Source organism: Periplaneta americana, chromosome 14, assembly GCF_040183065.1.
Source record: "Periplaneta americana isolate PAMFEO1 chromosome 14, P.americana_PAMFEO1_priV1, whole genome shotgun sequence".
NCBI lineage: Eukaryota > Metazoa > Arthropoda > Insecta > Blattodea > Blattidae > Periplaneta > Periplaneta americana.
In genome coordinates, this window is record NC_091130.1 from 141,738,884 (window position 1) to 141,762,368 (window position 23,485).

General features: G+C 33.5%; 1 protein-coding gene and 1 long non-coding RNA gene across 2 annotated transcripts in view; one reads left to right on the forward strand and one right to left on the reverse strand.

Moving 5' to 3' along the window:
- LOC138713770 (uncharacterized) overlaps positions 1-23,485 on the reverse strand; it is a 428,588-nt gene that overhangs the window by 173,647 nt on the left and 231,456 nt on the right. The gene's annotated exons all lie outside the window — the stretch shown is intronic.
- On the forward strand, positions 9,730-20,422 carry LOC138713764 (uncharacterized). The gene is made up of 4 exons (XM_069846175.1): positions 9,730-10,245; positions 13,883-14,004; positions 14,359-14,491; positions 17,062-20,422. Exons 1-4 carry the CDS (start codon positions 10,095-10,097, stop codon positions 17,193-17,195), a joined length of 540 nt encoding a protein of 179 aa, XP_069702276.1. The 5' UTR covers positions 9,730-10,094; the 3' UTR covers positions 17,196-20,422.

Here is a 23,485-nt window from a genome sequence, read left to right on the forward strand (position 1 = left end):
TGGAGGTCATAGATACATCCTTCCCCCTTGTATTCAAATTTAATTTAAGTCGTTCCCGTGAGTGGCGCCAGAGAGTAGCTCAGACGTGTTGGTTCAGACTTTTATCGTGCAGGTATACAGGCCCTCATTCCAAGGTGGCGTAAGGCAGTTGAAAGGTGCGGGGATTATGTGAAAAAGTGACGTATTGTTCCTGAAGGATGTATCTACATTCTATGAAAATAGCAAAGCTGTAGGCTAAAAATGTAATTTTTAAATAAATATTGTGGATTACTTTTGGAGTGATCCTCGTAGCAGTAAATCCCCTCGTCCAGCATTGCTTGTAAAATAAACTTCTTTCTAGTCCCAAAATAAATGCTCAAATATCAGGGCATGATCATTTGATTGAACACACGTTTTTACATAATGAAGTAAGTTATAATCTTTTACTGTTACTCATAAAACTGTAAATTTGTGTGTCAGTGATGTTGTACGTCATTTTAATATGAGTCCAAAAGGAGAAACTAAAATTCTGAGGAGGATGAACATAAACCCGGGACAAACACCATCGCAGGATTTGTTGCATCAATGGAAAATAAGGACAAAAATGCCAAAAAAAAAAAAAACACTCAACACCTGAAGTTAAAACAAGGAGGAGGTATTTGAGAGACAGAAAGAAGCTGAAACTGGACCGACATGAAGCTGCTTAAGGGGTGACATATGATGATGCAGTCTTCTAGGCTCTGAAAGTTTGTGGCTCATTTCCTGCAAATAGTAATTTTAGAATATTTAATTCTTTTAAACATGATATCGCAATCAATTATGGTGATACCAAGAAGATATTGGGTCATTTTGAAGCTTGAAATGTCCCCCAGTGCCTGACAATGAGTAAAATATCATTAATGTAGTTAATAATTATCTATGGATTTTTACATGATATATGCAACATAAAATATTAGTATAAGTTACATTTATGGTAATATTTAATTAATGTAAATGAAAATAAAAAGTAGCTCTATGTCAGGCACTAAAGAATAGTTTTAGCTATAAAACAGCGAAAAAAATGTGGCTCTATCTTAAAAACTGCATGAGCTATCATGTTTCAAGTTGTGCCAAAATTATAAACAAAATAATTTTTATAAACAATTCAGACGTAATTTCAAGGGATCTGTTCACTTCATCCTCTTTCTGGTACCATTCTCAATTGTATAAAAATTTTACAGAGCAAAATTATGCAAAACAAAATTTTTTGTATGTAAAGGTGTACATATACCTTAAGCTACATCGTATTTCCTTTTATTTTCAGATAATTTTTTTAAATCCATAGTCACTGTTCTTCATTGTTGACAATATCGTTGCAACATGCTACGAATTCTCTTTATCTATGTATCCTATACCAAATATCTTACATTGTGACGTCATACTATGATTCTACGGAATGATAAGTGTGCATCTGTTTGTGATCTGTTTGTTTTATTTGAGCTGTTGTATCGGTGAAGCGTGTTGTGTCAATGAATTTATAGTTAACAGTAGCTGTGAATAGTTTCCATCAGTGAAAAGTTTATAGCGTCAATGAAGATCATTACTAAGGAGCGGATTCCTTTGTAATTAAATATTCTTTTTTGCGTGTGATAAAACACAATTAACAAAGTTAAAAATTCCGAACATGAAGTTTCAAGTTTAAAACCCGAATTTTATTTTACATAAAAACACATATTTTCACAAAAAAAAAAAATGTAAATACATATTTTCAGAAAATCTATTATAAACACATAAATCTTGGATTTTTTTTACTTAAATAATTTTTACAAGCACTTTTAAATATTTTAAAACTAAATCAATTATATCACTCAGAAGTACGTTATCTTTTTCAAGAATTCTTGGTTGCTTCGTGTTTCTAAGCGCTGTGTAGTGTATCCGTGATCCATTTTCGTAATAGTATCGCCTCAAGTTCTGAGAACTGCTAGGCAGCATATCAGTGTTATTATTAGAGAATAAATTAACATGGACAAGGAGGAGAGATCTTGCAACACAAAATTAGGAATGTTTATTGTTGCTGAAGATGATTTCATTCCACGCTTTGTTTGTGAAAAACAACAGATAAGAGCTGGGCATGAACATTATTTAATTTAAACAAATCTCTCGCCTCTCGCTCATGTCTATCAAGTAAGGCAATATATTTTGTTGTGATTCCCTCTTATCGGGCTTCGTCAATCGATATCCTTCAAGATATACTGAAAGATGGTTATTTAAAAAACGATTTGGCTTTCCCATTAGCAAATTTAAGCTTTTTGTGTGACACCAAAAAAAAAAAAAAAAACTCGAAACATCCAAAAACCTGTTTTATGAAACACGGAGGTGCGTGCCGTGAAAATTAAACTAGACTCGCTACATTAAACTAGACTCGCTACCAGGTTCAGAATCACAAGTACTAAGGGACAAATTCCAGAATGTGTTTGGGAAAAACAGTGGATATAAAAAAATGTGTAAAGTTGCTTAATATTGGAGGGTGTGCCTGTAGGTGAAATTGACGGTATATGTGTTTGTGACATTCCTCTCTTTAAATATGCATGTCTGACATTCTGTAATGTGGAGAGATCGTTTTCACAGTATAAGTCGTTGTCCAGAGATAATCGGCATCCATTTGTGATGGAGAATTTGGAGATGACCTTTGTTGTTCACTGCAATTCTCGGCCAACTACTAGCACTCAAGTGTGGTTGGTGAGTACCTAGTAACATTTTTTTTTCCGAGGTAAGTAAGGTATTTTTGTCATATTTAAAAAAAAAATATTTTTTATTTTTTATCAAATATTTTCGTACTTTTCAGCACATAAAAAATAAATATATGTAACATTTTTAGCACATAAAAATCCGCTCCCTAGTCATTACGAGAGACTAAGTGGCCGGGATCCGACGGGATGAGCGCCGTCTTAAATCACTAAGTGATTACTTACGCATATCATATTATGATGTACCGAAGTACGTATGATATTTCCGTGCAGCAATTCTGCGTTACCATATGATGAAGGATGGATAGAACAGAGTGCACCTCTGTACATAGTGCGTTGGACATTGTGCCACTGTCACATATTCTGTGACACAGTACATGAGGGTAGGCCACCAAAGGGAAAACTGAGAGATAGAACTTAAACTGAGGAAATTCGATCCGGCATCGGAGCTGGAATCCGGTATGGCTTAGTGCAGGCATGCCAAAACGCTGCACATTGTGCAGTAGTCTCCGTGCGATGTGCACTTTCTATTCCCCTACCTGGAGGGAGTGAATCCCCTTGGAGGGGAACGCGACAGGTCTGTACAGACCTGCAACAGCATATCAGCTTTTCTTTCAGTAACACAGTCTCAGTACAGGTACTGATTTGGCTGTGTCTGTGAATGAGTTATGATAAATAAAGTGAGGAGTTCACAGATAACGAAGAAGAGGATTTACGAATCATATAACATAATTGTTATAATGTTTTCCTCAGCCAACAGTAATTTTTAAAATGAAAGGCTTTCATCATGTCGAGGTAATAGTGTTGTGACAAATAATTAACATTAAAGGTTCGTTGGATTCCGGTGAAGGTGCGGTATGGCCAATAGACAATATTTGTTGGATGGAGACTGTATTTAACACAAATTCATTAGAAACGAAAAAAAAAAAAACTTGCAGCCTTCAAGTTAACGCTTTCAAATTATTAGTGAAATGTTGAATCCTCCGTCTTTTGAGTTCACTAATGCAATCAGAACACCTGGAATACCGTGTAATGTAGCCTACTTGGATATTACAACAACTTCAAATGAAAAAAAGCCCGCAAAAAGAACTCAGAATATGAAGTTCGCTATAAAACGACGCTATAGTAATAGTAATAATAATAATAATAATAATAATAATAATAATAATAATAATAATAATAATAATAATAATAATCTATACTAATAATAAATCTATAGCCGAAATTTTTCTGATAATTTCCGATTTTCCAAAAATAATTGTTCCTAACATATATAATTAACTACCCTGAAACCGAAAATCGCTTTTTTGACATTTTTGTTTGTCTGTCTGTCTGTCTGTCCGTCTGTCTGTCTGTCTGTCTGTATGTTTGTTACCTTTTCACGCGATAATGGCTGAACGGATTTCGATGAAAATTGGAATATAAATTAAGTTCGTTGTAACTTAGATTTTAGGCTATATGGCATTCAAAATACATTTAAAAGGGGGGTTATAAGGGGGCCTGAATTAAATAAATCGAAATATCTAGCTTATTATTGATTTTTGTGAAAAATGTTACATAACGAAAGTTTCTTTGAAAATAATTTGCGATAAGTTTTATTCTTTGAAAAATTTTGATAGGACTGATATTTAATGAGATAATTGAGTTTTAAAATTAAAATAACTGCCATCTAAGGCCGTGTAATGAATTAAAAAACAAATGACTTCGTCTATAAGGGGCCTTGGACAACAACAATTGAAACAGGGGCCTTGGACATCAACAATCGAAAGCTATTAAACATAGCCTACAGAGAATGTTTCTGTGTTTGTAGGAAGTAATATCAGAAGCTAAATTAACCGATTTGTATAATTAATTATTATTTCACCATTCGAAAGTGTAGTTTCTCTAGATGGACATAATGCTATAATGTTATTACAGTAACGTCTGAGTAAATCGAGGACAGGTAAGATTAAAATAGCTTCTTATGCACAGAAAATTTGATAGGCTATTTTGTACATTCGTTTTCTGTATTTCTTAAAATAATATTTATGTACACTCATTTTAATCTCAGAGAATTAACGAACAACGAGAGTGTATTGATTTAGTATGCAGTAATAGTACGTTAGCTTAGCAATCCATTATTTTATAATTCAAATTTTAACAATGCTCAATTGAATCATGTTATAATACATAAAATATATATGCAATAAATGCAATGCAAAAAAAAAAATTGGGTAATGAGCGAAGCAGATTATCTTGCGCTGTTGTAAAAGTTGTTCCCTGGATCAAACGTCCTATTTTAATTATGTAATTACTTTATATTTATTTCTAACAGGTGCAGCGGAGCGCACGGGTACGGCTAATATAACATAAAACAAGCGAGATGTGCTGAAATATTACAGTAAACTATTGAAATCTGTTACAAATAACTTGTCATTAGTAACGTAAGTTCAAACAATTGTAAAGTCATCTAGAGGAAAATCTTGTTTAAAATATACCCACAACATCTTCGTCATGCCTGGAGGGACGGCATTGCAATTGAAATTATTTTAGGGAAACAAGAAGAGCAAGGGTATGGCGTGTGAAACACGGGGATTTATAAGCAGAAAACCACTCATTGAATGAAGACGTAATACATTACGACTACTAATTGAAAACAAGTACCAAGTTCCAAATCTAGCAGGATTTCCTGCTTCCGAAGTAACCCAAGGAAAATACAATGGAAATTATGCACTCTAACAGTGCATCATTTCCTTTTGTCTCACAACAACAAAACATCAATAGTAGTAGTAGTAGTAGAAGTAGTAGTAGTAGTAGTAGTAGTAGAAGTAGTAGTAGTATTAGTAGAAGTAGTAGTAGTAGTAGAAGTAGTAGTAGTAGTAGTAGTAGTAGTAGAAATAGTAGTAGTAGTAGTAGAAGTAGTAGTAGTAGTAGAAGTAGTAGTAGTAGAAGTAGTAGTAGTAGTAGTAGTAGAAGTAGTAGTAGAAGTAGTAGTAGTAGTAGAAGTAGTAGTAGTAGTAGAAGTAGTAGTAGTAGTAGTAGTAGTAGAAGTAGTAGTAGTAGTAGTAGTAGTAGTAGAAGAAGTAGTAGTAGTAGAAGTAGTAGTAGTAGTAGTAGAAGCAGTAGCAGTAGTAGTAGTAGAAATAGTAGTAGTAGTAGAAGTAGTAGTAGTAGTAGAAGTAGTAGTAGTAGTAGTAGAAGTAGTAGTAGAAGTAGTAGTAGTAGTAGTAGAAGTAGAAGTAGTAGTAGTAGAAGTAGAAGTAGTAGTAGTAGTAGTAGAAGTAGTAGTAGTAGTAGTAGAAGTAGTAGTAGTAGTAGTAGAAGTAGTAGTAGTAGTAGTAGAAGTAGTAGTAGTAGTAGTAGTAGTAGAAGAAGTAGTAGTAGTAGAAGTAGTAGTAGTAGTAGTAGAAGCAGTAGCAGTAGTAGTAGTAGAAATAGTAGTAGTAGAAGTAGTAGTAGTAGTAGAAGTAGTAGTAGTAGTAGTAGTAGTAGTAGTAGAAGTAGTAGTAGTAGTAGTAGAAGTAGTAGTAGTAGTAGTAGTAGAAGAAGTAGTAGTAGTAGTAGAAGTAGTAGTAGTAGTAGTAGAAGCAGTAGCAGTAGTAGTAGTAGAAATAGTAGTAGTAGTAGAAGTAGTAGTAGTAGTAGAAGTAGTAGTAGTAGTAGAAGTAGTAGTAGTAGTAGAAGTAGTAGTAGTAGTAGTAGAAGTAGTAGTAGTAGTAGTAGTAGTAGAAGTAGTAGTAGTAGTAGTAGTAGTAGTAGTAGTAGAAGAAGTAGTAGTGGTAGAAGTAGTAGTAGTAGTAGAAGTAGTAGTAGTAGTAGTAGTAGTAGAAGTAGTAGTAGTAGTAGTAGTAGTAGAAGTAGTAGTAGTAGTAGTAGAAGTAGTAGTAGTAGTAGTAGTAGAAGAAGTAGTAGTGGTAGAAGTAGTAGTAGTAGTAGAAGTAGTAGTAGTAGTAGAAGTAGTAGTAGTAGTAGTAGTAGTAGAAGTAGTAGTAGTAGTAGTAGTAGTAGAAGTAGTAGTAGTAGTAGTAGTAGAAGTAGTAGTAGTAGAAGTAGTAGTAGTAGTAGTAGAAGTAGTAGTAGTAGAAGTAGAAGTAGTAGTAGTAGAAGTAGTAGTAGTAGTAGTAGTAGAAGTAGTAGTAGTAGTAGTAGAATTAGTAGTAGTAGTAGTATTAGTAGTCGTAGTAGTAGAAGTAGTAGTAGTAGTAGTAGCAGCAGTAGAAGTAGTAGTAGTAGTAGAAGTAGTAGTAGTAGTAGTAGTAGTAGTATTTTTATTTTGCCTGACAGAATTAAGGCCATAAGGCCTTCTCTTCCACTCAACCAGGTTTCAATAATATACATTAGAAATTACATAAATTATAGCAGAATGTTACAAATAGTCAAGATCACATCAATTACATAATATAAGGACAATATAAAATAAAGTAAAAAATTACACATAATCAAAATCAGTTACATAACATAAAGGGAATCCTACAATGTTAGTTAAAAGTCCCGCACTACCTAAATAACTTTTGAAGCATACGGTTCAGTGACATGAAACTTGGTATGTGAGGATAACCATATACTAAGAACTCAATACTGGTATTACCGAGTTTTTCTACTTCCCATTTAACTGGAAGTAACTTCAACTGTCTTATTTTCAATGGAACACCCAATATATATATATATATATATATATATATATATATATATATATATATATATTTTAATTTTTGAATAATGCTCATTAAGAGCTTTTGAAGAAGTACCCACACTCGATACTTCTGTACAAATTCAGTGTTGCTAAGTCAAGAAAACAGGAAAGTGTATCGAATATTAAAATAATAAAATACTCCTTCCTTAACAAAAACAAAACAAAGCTAGCTCACCTTCTAAATTATGTGCTCAAATTGGTAGCCCTCAGCTGCTTTACAATGTGTCACTCGATCATAGAAACCATTTAAGGAATGATTTAACCAGGCTTTAGGAATATCTTGCACCACTTCCATTTTTATTTAGCAACACTGAATTTGTACAGAAGTATCAAGTGTGGGTACTTTTTGAAAAGCTCTTAATGAGCTTTATTCAAAAATAAAAAATATATATATTGGGTGTTCCATTTAAAATAAGAGAGTTGGAGTTACTTCCGGTTAAACTGGAAGTAGAAAAAACTCGGTAATACCATTATTGAGTTCTTAGTATATGGTTATCCTCACATACCAAGTTTCATATCACTGAACCGTATGCTTCAAAAGTTATTTAGGTAGTGCATTTATTATTTTAATATTCGAACCACTTTTCTGTTTTCTTGACTTAGCAACTCTGAATTTGTACAGAAGTATCAAGTATGGGTAATTTTTGAAAAGCTCTTTATGAGGTTTATTCAAAAATAAAAATATATATTGGGTGTTCCATTTATAATAAGAGAGTTGGAGTTACTTCCGGTTAAACTGGAAGTAGAAAAAACTCGGTAATACCATTATTGAGTTCTTAGTATATGGTTATCCTCACATACCAAGTTTCATATCACTGAACCGTATGCTTCAAAAGTTATTTAGGTAGTGCATTTATTATTTTAATATTCGAACCACTTTTCTGTTTTCTTGACTTAGCAACTCTGAATTTGTACAGAAGTATCAAGTATGGGTAATTTTTGAAAAGCTCTTTATGAGGTTTATTCAAAAATAAAAATATATATTGGGTGTTCCAGTTAAAATAAGAGAGTTGGAGTTTCTATCTGTCTGTCTGTCTGTCTGTCTGTCTGTCTGTCTGTCTGTCTGTCTGTCTGTCTGTCTGTCTGTCTGTCTGTCTGTCTGTCTGTCTGTCTGTCTGTCTGTCTGTCTGTCTGTCTGTCTGTCTGTCTGTCTGTCTGTCTGTCTGTCTGTCTGTCTGTCTGTCCGTCTGTCCGTCTGTCCGTCCGTCCGTCCGTCCGTCCGTCCGTCCGTCCGTCCGTCCGCCCGCCTATCTATCTATCTATCTATCTATCTATCTATCTATCTATCTATCTATCTATCTATCTATCTATCTATCTATCTATCTATCTATCTATCCATCCATCTATCCACCTATCCATCCATCCATCCATCCGTCTGTCTGCCTATCTATCTATCTATCTATCTATCTATCTATCTATCTATCTATCTATCTATCTATCTATCTATCTATCTATCTATCTATCTATCTATCTATCTATCTATCTATCTATCTATCTATCTATCTATCTATCTATCTATCTATCTATCTATCTATCTATCTATCTATCTATCTATCTATCTATCTATCTATCTATCTATCTATCTATCTATCTATCTATCTATCTATCTATCTATCTATCTATCTATCTATCTATCTATCTATCTATCTATCTATCTATCTATCTATCTATCTATCTATCTATCTATCTATCTATCTATCTATCTATCTATCTATCTATCTATCTATCTATCTATCTATCTATCTATCTATCTATCTATCTATCTATCTATCTATCTATCTATCTATCTATCTATCTATCTATCCATCCATCTATCCACCTATCCATCCATCCATCCATCCGTCTGTCTGCCTATCTATCTATCTATCTATCTATCTATCTATCTATCTATCTATCTATCTATCTATCTATCTATCTATCTATCTATCTATCTATCTATCTATCTATCTATCTATCTATCTATCTATCTATCTATCTATCTATCTATCTGTCTGTCTGTCTGTCTGTCTGTCTGTCTACCTATCTATCTATCTATTGAACGTGGAATTTGAACTATTGACACTTTCATTTAATATGCTTAAATGAGATTTAAAGGTCTTGATTCTTATAATTTTTTGCACAAACATAACTGTAAGAAAGGATTGTATACATCTTGGTATTGTTTGATTCGTAAAATACTGGCAAGTTCATTAGCAACCAGCTTTAAACTGCGACCTGACCTAGCTCACTAGAATTCCATTATACTGCCACCAACTAGATTCTCAATTGACCAGACGCTGCACGCGTAGTTAAGCAGACGAACTCGGTACGTGCCAAAAATAAGAAAGAGCTGCCTTCTCTTTATAAACGATGGTTGGCCTTTGCTTCTGCAGCGATCAAGAGCGAACATTTGGGAGGACTGTTTTGTCTGACACATTTGCTATTGGGGCTTGAATTCGAGTGATACCTACGTAAACGGGTTGTACAAGAATTGCATTCCCTATCGATTTCTTTAACTTGTGTGTTCAATTTTAATCTATCAAGGGGTTTCACAGTATTGTTTCCTACTATATGACGTTAAGGAAGGAGTGGGAATTCTAGTCTTCGAGGAAATTGAGCAAAACTTCCCGTATGCCATTGTTTTATATAAGGGAAATGTATCAGAGAAGCCATCAGTCGAAATCAGATCAAAGCAAGAATAAACATCTGGAGTATCCGTCAAAACATTTGCACTGAAGATGTTCCCCAGTATCAAGAATCCACAGAGGGTGAACGCTCGTCTGAAGAACGTTGGGAAGCTGGTTTACATCTGCGTTAAGACTGACGATACAGGAAATCACTTCTTAGATACGAAGACGAGAAGCCTTGATTCAGTTTCCGATCCTGAATGTAAGTACTAATATTAATATAAAAGTAGTCACAAATTATTTACAAGTTTCATTACCTTGCTGTAGCTTAGTCTCGTCACCAAAGATGAGCTAGGAACATCACATGAGATCTGTTTATAAATATCATCATAATCATCATAATCATCAGGCCACAGGCGTGGCTCAGTCCGTTGAGGCGCTTGCCTGCCGGTCTGAAGTTGCTCTCGGGCGCGGGTTCGATCCTCGCTTGGGCTGATTAATGGTTGGGTTTTTTCCGAGGTTTTCCCCAACCGTAAGGTGAATGCCAGGTAATCTATGGCGAATCCTCGGCCTCATCTCGCCAAATACCATTTCGCTATCACCAATATCATCGACGCTAAATAACCTCGTAGTTGATACAGCGTCCTTACTTACTTACTTACTGGCTTTTAAGGAACCCGGAGGTTCATTGCCGCCCTCACATAAGCCCGCCATTCGTCCCTATCCTGAGTAAGATTAATCCAGTCTCTATCATCATATCCCACCTCCCTCAAATCCATTTTAATATTATCTTCCCATCTACGTCTCGGCTTCCCCAAAGGTCTTTTCCCTCCGGCCTCCCAACTAACACTCTATATGTATTTCTGGATTCGCCTATACGTGCTATATGCCCTGCCCATCTCAAACGTCTGGATTTAATGTTCCTAATTATGTCAGGTTAAGAATACAATGCGTGCAGTTCTGTGTTGTGTAACTTCCTCTATTCTCCTGTAATTTCATCCCTCTTAGCCCCAAATCGAATGTCCTTAAATAACCAATTTAAAAAAATCATCATAATCATCATTCAACTTCCGCTTGTCTTACGTAACTTCGTTAAGTTGAAAGAGTACCCTAGTTAAGTATATAAATAAATACATTTACATATATACACATAACATAACATACATAAATACATACATACACATAACATAAATACTGTATATGCATACAATACATACATACATACATACATACATACATACATACATACATAACATAACATAACATAACATAACATACATAAATATACACATACACATATAACATAAATATATGCATACAATACATAACATCATCATCATCATCATCATCATCATCCTGTCAAGTACTAGTCCCAAAAGAACTGTTACGGCCTTGCCATCTTTTCATAGGTCGACCAAGTGACCGTTTCCCATTTGGACGATACTCCATTATTGCCTTAGGGATCCTGGATGAAACTGTTCTTGAGACGTGTTCCTTCCAGTTTAACTGATATCTGGAGATATAGTCCAGTATTGATGACACATTAAGTTCTTGAAGGATATCTTCATTTTCCTTTAGATCCCATTTAGTGTAGCCAGCTGTTCGGCGCATGAATCTCATCTCGCAAGCTGTTAGTCTGCTTTCATCTTTTGTCCTTACAGTCCACGCTTCACTCCCATAACATAGAACTGGTCGAGCTATTATTTGATAAAGACGAGTACGAGTTGATTTTTGTACTAATGAAGGTTTTAAAAACATACATAACATAACATACATATATACATACAATATATATATATATATATATACAATACATACATAACATACAATACAATACATACATACATAACATACATACAACACATACATAACATACATACATACAATACATACATAACATACAATACATAACATAAAATACAATACAATACAATGCATACATACATACATACATACAATACAATACAATACATACATACATACATACATACATACATACATACATACATACATACATACATACATACATACATACATACATACATACATACATACGAGTACATAGCTGAAAACATGTTTGACTAAGGATGAAGTCCACACCTATGGGGTAAAGGTTAGCGCGTCTGACCGCGAAGCCAGGTGGCCCGGGTTACTGCCGGAATGCTCCAGAAGTCAGGATTACGACCGACAAATTTTACAAAATTCTGAGATCAAATTCTATTTGATTTTCGTGAGATGCTGAAATAACAAAATTAATTTTGAAGACACTATGCAGCTTAAAGTTTTATATCTTGTGAACTCACTACAGTTAGTAAAGGCATTCCATAATATAATTCTGCAATGTTTGGGAAAAGTGGCATAAGTCAGTTTCAACAAAAAATTTTTATTAATTTATTGACAACTTACGGAACATCTGCTCGCTTGGGAAAAGATACGTGAGTATTTCCTCCATTAGAATAATTCATACAGAAGAAAATCAAATCGACATAAACCAGTGTAAAGACAGTTTTTTTTCTCCTGTAAAATTAACATTTTTGACTTGTGCCACTTTCCCCGAGCACTACAGAATTAATACACGAGATATATCACAATTCTGTAAAGAATGGAGATGTACTATGACTGTTCAAAGAAACAATTTCCTACACGTGTTTAACCGCAAATCAAGGAGAAACCACAACGATAATGAGAGTTCGTAAGTGTCTTATCAGGCTTCATACTCTTATCAACAATACTAAAGGAAGAAGGAAGTGCCAGTGAACTCTTTCCAGATATTTACGCAACTATTTTTCAAAGCATTCATTAATATATAGCCCTACAACATCGATGTTTTCAAATATTTTCTTTTCGTAACTATAGTTATTTCAGTGCAGTGAAATTTACTTGGATGCAACTAAATACAGCACTTTCCTATTTTCTTTATCATATTATTACATTTAGAGTTATTCATAATGAAATAAGATAAGGATGATTGTATGAGATCATGACGTAATTTAAAAGTAAGGATAGTTGCATGGACAGTTTAAAATACTGATCATCAGGTTTCGCATTTTTGTCACGCTAAATTTATCGAGGAATGTAGCCTTGTACGGAAAGTTCAAATGTCAGGAGCTCACTGCATAAGTGGCGGTATAGTAGGCCTACGGTGAATGTAAAATATAATGGAGCACATCATGACGACACTGCAACTTAATTTTAATGTTTGCATAATCAAAACATTTTGAACAAACATGTTTGCCACGCCACTGATTACAAATGAATTTCAAAATTAATAATCTAATAACAAATATACAATAGAAGTTTTATACATATATACAAACAATAATTTACATTTATTTACTGAAATAACTACTATTACAATGACAAAAAATATACATTCTAAGAATATATTACCATTTCTCACACAAAAAATAATTTCCAAATTCCGAAATAAGCGTTTAGTTAACTCCCTTCATAACAGTAATCTTTCAGTTGTTACCCTTAACAACATGCTAATCCCTTATTCATCTGTCGTAAAAAATTTTGGCTTCTTTTTTGATAATAATTTAAGTTGGAATTTTAAAGTTAAAGAAACATTAAAAAAAAAATCTGTTCCTCCATTCACTGTTTGAGTCGCTTAAGAAACTTCTTTCCCCAGCAACTAAAACTTACCCTAGTACAAATCCTAGTAATGCCGCACTTCGATTATTGTGACGTTTTGTTAAGTGACCTAAGTTCTGAACTGTCAGTCAAGTTACAGCGAGTTCAGAATATGTGCGTCAGATACGTGTGCAACATCCGACGATACGATCACATATCACCGTGCGAAGTCTGCTGATCACACACTCAACTTGTCTATCAGTTGTTTTATGTAGACTCCTTGTTTTGACAAAAGAAAGTTAAATTTCATTCATTTCTTGCAGTGGATTTCGCGCTATACTACTACAAGAGCGCAGATCCTAACAACACGAAGGCCGTTCTGCCAGTGCACATAGCAACAGCCACGTGTCTCAGGATGACAGCTGAACGCGAGTTGACGATCACGGTAAGAATCCATTTTGTTTACGTCTGAGTTGCAAATGGTGGAAGTAACTTCAGAATCTTTCAGCACCTTTTTACAGAAACCTCAACGACCAGTAAAATTAACTGTTACGAGTATTATGTGCTGTTACTGTAAAACGTAGATTTTGAAACATTTCATTAAGACAAACTCCTCGAGACAGAGTCTCTTGGATATTACAAAGCGAATTATTTTAATATTATACCGTACCGGCAATGAAATATAAATGTAACATACATGTCAAAACCAAATAAGTATAATAGTTCACTGAATTTCTCTAGTTATGAAGAGCTCTCACTATATAAGAAATTATGGTCATTGTTATTTTCATTTTTATAGACACTGAAGGATATGGACATCAACACGAATAATATGGCTCCGTTGGAAAACCCTCCGAGTCTAACGCAGGCAGATGACAGATTTTTCTTTCAAAAAACTTCGGGCAGCAATGTGGCCTTCGAGGCAACAAATGGTGAGTATTAATGGAAACAAAGTTTAAGACGATGTAGTTCATACATTTTACGTTTTAACATTTAACCCTTCTGCTACAAAAGTTTTTTACAACTTACTAATACCAAGGGGGGTAATACAATTACTTCAAACAAAATCATATATCAATCATTGTTAAGCATTTGGAATATTTATAAATGTGTATATATTATAGACTATGGACTTCAGAAAAAGTAAAAATTTAAAGTAATTTTCTTCTTTCTAAAAATACAGTGCGTTTAAAAAGTCCCGTTCCATTTTGTTGAAAATGTACATCAAAATCAATTAACTTCAAAATACGTTATTCATCATACTATGAGGAAACATATCTGTAAAATTAAACTTGTATCACTGTCTAGTATATACAGTCGCGAAGCTCAATACGTAGCAAATATGCAAACATTAGATAGTTGCTCACCACTAGGATCGCTAATATCGTCTCATTACAGGCAATGCAAAATAGTACCGTCACAGTCTACAGTATTGTTTCTAGCACCCTCAAAACTTTGACAAGATAGAAAATAAGTTTACAATCAATAAAAGTCACAGTACTATAAAATAAATTGGAAAACATTTCAGATATTTGTTGATATTTAAATATTCAATTACCATCTATACAACTATGAACATCTCCAAGACTTTTATTTATAATAAAATGAATATCCTTAAAAATCATTAAAAAATCTAAAAATAAATAAATAAAAATATAAATCTAAGAAAATAAATTTCAGTTCCCCCCCCCAAATATTGGGAACACCACCGATACTACAATTAACATCTCGAGAAAAGGCTCTACTATTAATTATTTCTAACGAATTCACTTTTAGAATAACCATAACACACACAAATAAAAGTTAAAAAACTGGAACCAATGATGGTAATTTAAACAATATGAATAATTATATTAATAACACAGAATAAAATAATTTGGAAGAAGACAAACTCAACAATTAAGCTACAAATTTAATTTCATATCTTGGAATTTTCATGACACTGACTACCAAGGAGGGTAACGATCATTCCCTTCAATAATACTGATCACTTCTTAAAGTAAAATAATTATTTCTGTTATTCATATTTCAAATTGTTAATAGACATACAGTATAACGGGCAAATGCGTGGAATTTAAAAAATGAATAGGGATAAAAATTATAATAATATTGAAAAATCGTCAGTGGAGTAATCCTATTACCCCCTTCATATCTTGGAATTTTCATGACACAGACTACCAAGGAGGGTAACGATCATTCCCTTCAATAATACTGATCACTTCTTAAAGTAAAATAATTATTTCTGTTATTCATATTTCAAATTGTTAATAGACATACAGTATAACGGGCAAATGCGTGGAATTTAAAAAATGAATAGGGATAAAAATTATAATAATATTGAAAAATCGTCAGTGGAGTAATCCTATTACCCACCTTGGTAGCAGGAGGGTTAACATTTGATATATTTCTGCTACTATTACAATCAGAGGTCTGCATCGGACGTTTTCGCTCGAGCGCCAAGTAGTTCATAGCATAATCAGATAAGTAGCGCACATGCATGATGGGTAAAATTGTCGCGAGCGATAAATCCTCGAACGGTATAAGCCGAGCGTTAGACATTCGTTCTTGTTACAGTGATGAACTGTGTAGTAACATTATAGATGTTTATCATTTCAAAACTTTACAGTGTTTAATTAACCTCTCCATAGTACAACTACAAACCTTGCTTTAAAATGTAATATAAATGTTGTAGGTAAATGTTTTTTTTCTTTTTTTTTCCCCACACAGGAGTGATTTTGATTTTGCCACATCTGATAAATGTTATTGGATGTAAATGTAATTATTATAAACGGAGAACACAATCACGATAATGCAAGAACCGTATCAAGTTTTTCTGTAATAATAATAATAATAATAATAATAATAATAATAATAATAATAATAATAATAATAATAATAATAATAATAATCTCTAATAATTAGTGTATCAATCTTTGCGTCTGTAACAGTTGTGCAGCATGATTATTCGTTTTATTATATTTTCTTTGACGTTATCTCTGTTTTAAAATTGTTATTAATCTACTGCTATATCAATAATATTTTGTAAAACGTTTCTACATTGTCGCAGTATATAGGCGGAACACTATGTATGGACCTATCATATTATATATGTGGTAAATCAAATATTAAATAATTATTAATTAGCAATAATAATTGTATATCGAAGTTTTTCATACTATTTTATTTATAACTTCATGTTCCTGTTTTGGTACGTTCCATTAAACGTTTGTTATAAACGCAGAAAATAAAGCCTTATTTTTACCGTGTGGGCAAAACATATGTGTATCTTATCTGTCGCCTTCCATACAAGATAAGACAATGTCGGTGAGATGACTTTGTACTGTGCTTCTATTTATTACGAGCGTATCACGACCGATCTTATCTCACTCGAGGGTGCGACACCCGACCGAGTTCAAGCGAGCGATTTAACTCCAATGCAGCACTCTGATTACGATGTTAGTTTACACTTTTGACTTTTACAATCAATTTTCTTCTTTTACAGGAAATGACAAGAACTACTTCCTTTGTATCAATGACTCAAATAAACCAGCCTTGCAAATGAGCAATGCAGGAGTCCTTAGAGAAGAGTTCCTTTTCTCGTTAGATATGTCGGAAATAGAAAACTCTATAATGTAGAGGCTTGTCGTTCTCTTCTTGCGGAAGCAAAGTATAACTTAATTTAATTTATTCATAAAAGGCAACTCGACATACCTATCTATTGATATAAGAAAGATAATATATCATAACGACAATATTATGAGAAATTATAACAGCTGGAAAGGAGGGACCTTGATAATGTACAGAAGACCATGATGACATCATCTTCTCTGTAGCGGCCGGTGGAAGCGAGAAAGTGCCTTCCTCCCTTTTCCGTCTGCGCATGTTTGACTCAACTCTAATCTTCCCAGTTATAGGCCTACGTGTGTTACATATTTTTCGGTAAGCAGATTGACTATGTAACCAGGTGTCGCCCAGATATGGACGGTTAAATTTAATATAAAAGTTTAAAACCAAGAAAGTTACATTTCGATCGCCATAACCTTTCTTGAAATTAAAGTTAACGTGTAATAAAACACATTATATTGTAAAAGCAATGGCATTCACTTAATTAGGTTCTAATGTTTAAATTTCTGTTATATTCTTCTTAAAAATAGTCAACAATTTTTCTTCTATACAACGCACAAAATTATACCATAAATCTTGTGAACAATCTGTAAATTCTGCATATCAGTAGGTTGGCTTCTTCATTAAGATACCCCCCCCCGCTTAAAAAAAAAACATGTCGGGCTGATATTTCGTGAACGTGCTGACCAGGGAATGGAAAAATATCGTTGAAATATAGTTTCGTCTTCTCAGTTAAGAAAGGTGATGCATTTTCCCGTATTTTTACGTAAAAATATTCATCTTAACAAGTTTGTCTATTATACAGAGTCAAGAATAACTTCTTAAATTTCAATTTTACAAAAAAAAAGTTTTATACAAAAACTGTTGGAGATAAACCATACAATATGATACCAGTGTTCGAAAACAGTTATTCAGGCACATAGGCGTGTAACAGTAAACTTTATTTTCTTAAGTGACATTCTATATTAAAATTTACATATTCAGAACCTCCATTAATTTTTACGTATGAACGTGTAGAAATTTTACCCATTCACCCGTTTCATGTCTTTAAACTATCTATTAGACTTGCTTCGTGGACTTCAAACTTGAGAGAAATAAGCATGTTAAATAAAACTAAACATAACACTATCACTAACGAAACTTTACCACAGATGTTCAAAATGGGAACCTTTCACAGCCAAACAATAACCCAGTCTATCACGAAAACAGTCCATTGTAGATAGACTATGAGATAGAACTGATCAGTTCAGTAACTGTGATAGACTATGATATAGAACAGATCAGTTCTGTATCTGTGATAGACAATGAGATAAAATAGATCAGTTCTGTAACTGTGATAGACTATGAGATAGGACAGATCAGTTCTGTAACTGTGATAGATTATGAGATAGGACAGATCAGTTCTGTAACTGTGATAGACTAGGAGATAGGACAGATCAGTTCTGTAACTGTGATAGACAATGATATAGCACAGATCAGTTCTGTATCTGTGATAGATAATGGGATAAAATAGATCAGTTCTGTAACTGTGACAGACTATGAGATGGGACAGATCAGTTCTGTAACTGTGATTGACTATGAGATAGGACAGATCAGTTCTGTAACTGTGATAGACTATGAGATAGGACAGATCAGTTCTGTAACTGTGATAGACTATGATATAGGACAGATCAGTTCGTAACTGTAATAGACAATGAGATAGGACAGATCAGTTCTGTAACTGTGATAGTCTATGATATAGGACAGATCAGTTCTGTAACTGTGATAGACTATGAGATAGGACAGATCAGTTCTGTGACTCCGATAGACTATGAGATAGGACAGATCAGTTCTGTAACTGTGATAGACAATGATATAGAACAGATCAGTTCTGTAACTGTGATTGACTATGAGATAGGAAAGATCAGTTCTGTAACTGTGATAGACAATGATACACCGGATCAGTTCTGTAATTGTGATAGACAATGATATAGAACAGATCAGTTCTGTAACTGTGACAGACTATGAGATAAAACAGATCAGTTCCATAATTGTGAGAAAAACATTGGATTGTTTCAGTGCTAAACTGGGACGTTGTTTGGCTGTGTATGGTTCTCATTTTGAGGATCTGTTGCAAAGTTTGGTTAGTCATAGTGTCTTGTTTAGTTTTATGGCTTACTCAACATTTTACATACTTATTTGTCTCAAGTTTGAAGTCCAGGAAACAAGTTTAATAAATAGTTAAAAGACACGGAACGGGTAAATGGCTAAATTTCTACACATTCATACATGGTATCATTAAAGAAAAATAAAGATTACTATCACACCCTGTATGCCTGAATAACTTTTTTTGGAACACTGGTATCATATTGTATCATTTATCTTCAACAGCTTTTGTATAAAGCTTATTTTTAATTAAAATTTAAGAAGTTCTTACCAATATTCCATACCTATTGTTCCCTCTGTATAACAAACATACTGTTTCCGGATCATTAGTCAAATATCAATCTGACATGTTTATTAATTATTCTGGGTTGCCTTAAAAAAAGTGTTTGAGTTACTTATGACTATCAAAGTGATAGAAGACAATTTACAGAATTTGCACAGCGACTTAATTAAATATTTTATGCCGAAGTCGAATATACTGAAATATATTACATAATTAAATTTTTTCCAGTTAAACATAAAGATAATTACATTATCACAGTGTAGAAGGAGATTATTCGTTGCATAGCAACATGGCGAATATAATCTGCATTACAATTAATTAAATAAATCCTTCTGCTTTGCGAAAAAAAAATAGCATCTTTATTTCATGTATACATATATTTTTGAAAAAGGTTATTACAATTTCGAAATATAACTTTCTAGCATTGATTTCATATTATGAACAAAGCTGTGATAATATTTGTGTGTTTTTATACATTATTTTTTTTGTAAAAATATTTATATATATCAAGTATTTATTCTCTCTATAATTTATTGTTTTACGAAACATAGCTGTCATGAGGATAATAGAATGCTGTATCTTTTATAACCAACAAAAGAACGTTTTATTAATTTTCTTTATAAATGCCAACAATTTTCACTCTAAAATAATGCATACATTTTATATTTCCACGGTCGCGGATGTAAAGTGAATATGGCAGTGTACAGTGCAGCTGCACACATGCGAGCGTTGAAATATAAAATGTATTCACTATATGTATGGTGGAAATGTACATTAAGCACATATTTTGAGACGTAAAACTCTGTCAGATGATGAACGATGATTTTTACTACACAGTGTTACTTATATAATTCTTTATGTATGAATATTTAAAACTAAAATGCTATTTTTACACCTATATGATACGTGCTCACTATAAAACTGAACTAAGTGTTATTTTAACATTTTGTATCATTTTATTCACGGAGAATTTTCAATATTTTTTATGATTGTATTTAATTTATACTATGTTAAAAATTACAATGTATCTGTTATGATTCAGTTACATGTAAAATTATTTATTTTAATATTTATTATATATGTTTATTTATTACATTATTTATCTACTGGTAGTAATACTTTGAAAGCTTATACTTTCAGAAGATCACACTGTTGATTTTCTTATTTATTTTATATACTCTTAATTGAAATAAATACTATTTGTATAATATACGAGTATGTTTCTATTACCTTCACCCAACCCATCCACGGAAAGTCCTGAATAATTATAATAAATTAAGACCCTCAAGTAAATAAGATTCACAACTTCAAAACTAACTTAATTTTAGTAAATCTGATAACTCTATTTCACAGAAAGAGTTGATTTTTGAACAAGTGCAATACGGTATCGCGATCAAATGGCTAGAGTAACTGTAGGCCTACTAATTAAAGCCAACATAACCCCATCATTGAAGAATGTGTTTATTATTGTTTATTGTATTGGGTTATTTTACGACGCTGCATCAACATCTCAGGTTATCTAGAGTCTGAATGAAATGAAGGTGATAATGCCGATGAAATGAATGCGGGGTTCAGCACCGGAAGTTACCCAGAATTCGTATTTGATTGGGGGAAAACCTCGGAAAAAACCTCAACCAGTTAACTTGCCCCTATTCGAACCCGGGCCACCTGGTTTCACAGTCAGACACGCTACCCGTTACTTCACAGGTATGGACAATATACTTGTTATCTTTTTACGTATAATGTTGCTTATACAGGGACATCATTTTATTTTTACTTCAATTTTTTATTGTACCTGAGTTTTTGAATGTACTTCACTCCTACCCCCTCTACTACTAAACTACCAACCGTTCTCCACACAGATCCGAGGCCGCGTATGCAATAATGAGTTAGTGAGTATAGTGCGTTCAGAAATATGTTCGCGTTTTCCAGTGACGAAAGAGCTTTCAATATTGAATCATATTTTCCAACAGGTACTGTCGTCCTTTTGCCTACGTCGCATCCCGGTTTCCCCCACACGCTACTCTTCGCCCCTATGTAAAGTCTAATAGCTGGACTGTCGTAGCTCTTTTCTGAAAACATTAATTTCTGTTAGGAATTGGACGTGTATGTAATATATACAACTGTTTAAAATAACTTAAATAAAAGGGCCTCGTTAAGTAATTAACTGTCACGTGATTTCCCCCCTTTTCTACGACCCTGCGACAAACCACTTGAACGGACAGTAGCTAACATTTCTGATTGATTTTATCTTTTCGGATCGGGCAGAAGTAAAGATTAAATTTACAGTACATAAGGTACTCTTTTATAGAGTAGGTATAGAATTATTTCAACATGAGTTACTCGTACGAAGGACAAACTGGTAATTGGAATTATGTACAATAGTCTATAGCGCGATAATATGCACAAAAGAACTGAAGCCTGTATCGAAATGAATGGCCATCATTTTAAAAAATGTGTTTAAATGTCCATATTATTATTATTTTTCAATTTAACTTCATTCTCTATATTGTACGCTAATGTGCTGTAACAGTACAATATACACTGCATAATTAATACGTCCGAATGGATAGCTCAATTCGTGAGTAAAACACTAAGTGTTAATACAGTACTGTATTTTGATTAAACCAAAATCTAATGAAAATTATCAAACTCAGAATTGCGATATTTCCATTTACATAAATGGATGAACTACTTTTCTTCCCTCCTATACCTAGTAAAGTGATTTGTTTGTATTTTACGCCAGTATAATCGAACTCCAGTCTTGGAAGGGGGAGAAAGCGGTGTTTCCGATTCTAGACCTTTAATCCAAAGATATAGCCAGGTTAATATTAAAAATGTTAGTAAAAATAAAATTATGTCCCTGTATAACACTATCTCAAGCGTATAATAATTTAATACACTAACTTTGCAAACTGTAAACCACGATTAGCAAACCTAGGTTGTAACTAGATCTTTTTGCAGAATGATGTTTATAATCTGTATTATATGTTAATTCGTCCACCAAAACAAAAAAAAAAAAAACGACAAAGTATCCAGTTCTAGCTTATTTTCTTCACTTTCAATGCATCCAACCACTGTTCAACCATTAGCACAAATATGGACTCTTCAGTTCAGATTGAAGTTTTCTATGAAAACATAACCTAAAACTGAACTTAGAATAACTTAACACATCAGTTCATTTTTTAAGTTCTAGTTCAGTCTCATATTGGAGGAAAGCGAAGGTTAAGACGATTATAAACAATACTTTAATCAAATCTCATATTAGCATACTTCTCCTTGGTGACTACTTAAATTGCTGGCAATTGATGCACTTGTGTGGTAGGATGACGACAACAGATCAGAGTTGAGTTACCAATTACTGCAATGAGACCCAGCCAACAAGCTCCTCCACTTAATAACACAATGTAGGAAGGCAGGAAGCTACGTCACTCTCTAAACAAGAACAGATTGTGTAGCAATTGGCATGAATCACGTCTGATTGCCAAAGAAACTCTTTCGGTCACAGTCTCAACTGTTTCAAATCTTTAATGAGCTCTTTGATATTCCTAGTATAATAAATCTAGGAGCCGACAATGTGTTCTTTTTAACATAGCCTATATTGTCAGAAAATCTTTGGTACTTAAATCAGTTGATAGGCCTATACTTTCAGTCGATGAAAGAGTAATGGAACGGAGAAAAACTCTCTCCGGCGCCGGGATTTGAACCCGGGTTTTCAGCTCTACGTGCTGATGCTTTATCCACTAAGCCACGCCGGATACAACCCCAGCGTCGGACAGAATTGTCTCTGATTGAGTCCCAACTCTTGGGTTCCCTCTAGTGGCCGCCCTCTGCACTACGTCATAGATATCTATGAACATAGGACCAAAGTCCA

Excerpts from the sequence above, each read along its gene's own strand:
- LOC138713764 (XM_069846175.1), top strand. The coding sequence starts at position 10,095 with ATGTTCCCCAGTATCAAGAATCCACAGAGGGTGAACGCTCGTCTGAAG. Across the intron at positions 10,246-13,882 it reads TTCAGTTTCCGATCCTGAAT|TGGATTTCGCGCTATACTAC; the intron begins GTAAGTACTAAT and ends CATTTCTTGCAG. Across the intron at positions 14,492-17,061 it reads GGCCTTCGAGGCAACAAATG|GAAATGACAAGAACTACTTC; the intron begins GTGAGTATTAAT and ends CTTCTTTTACAG.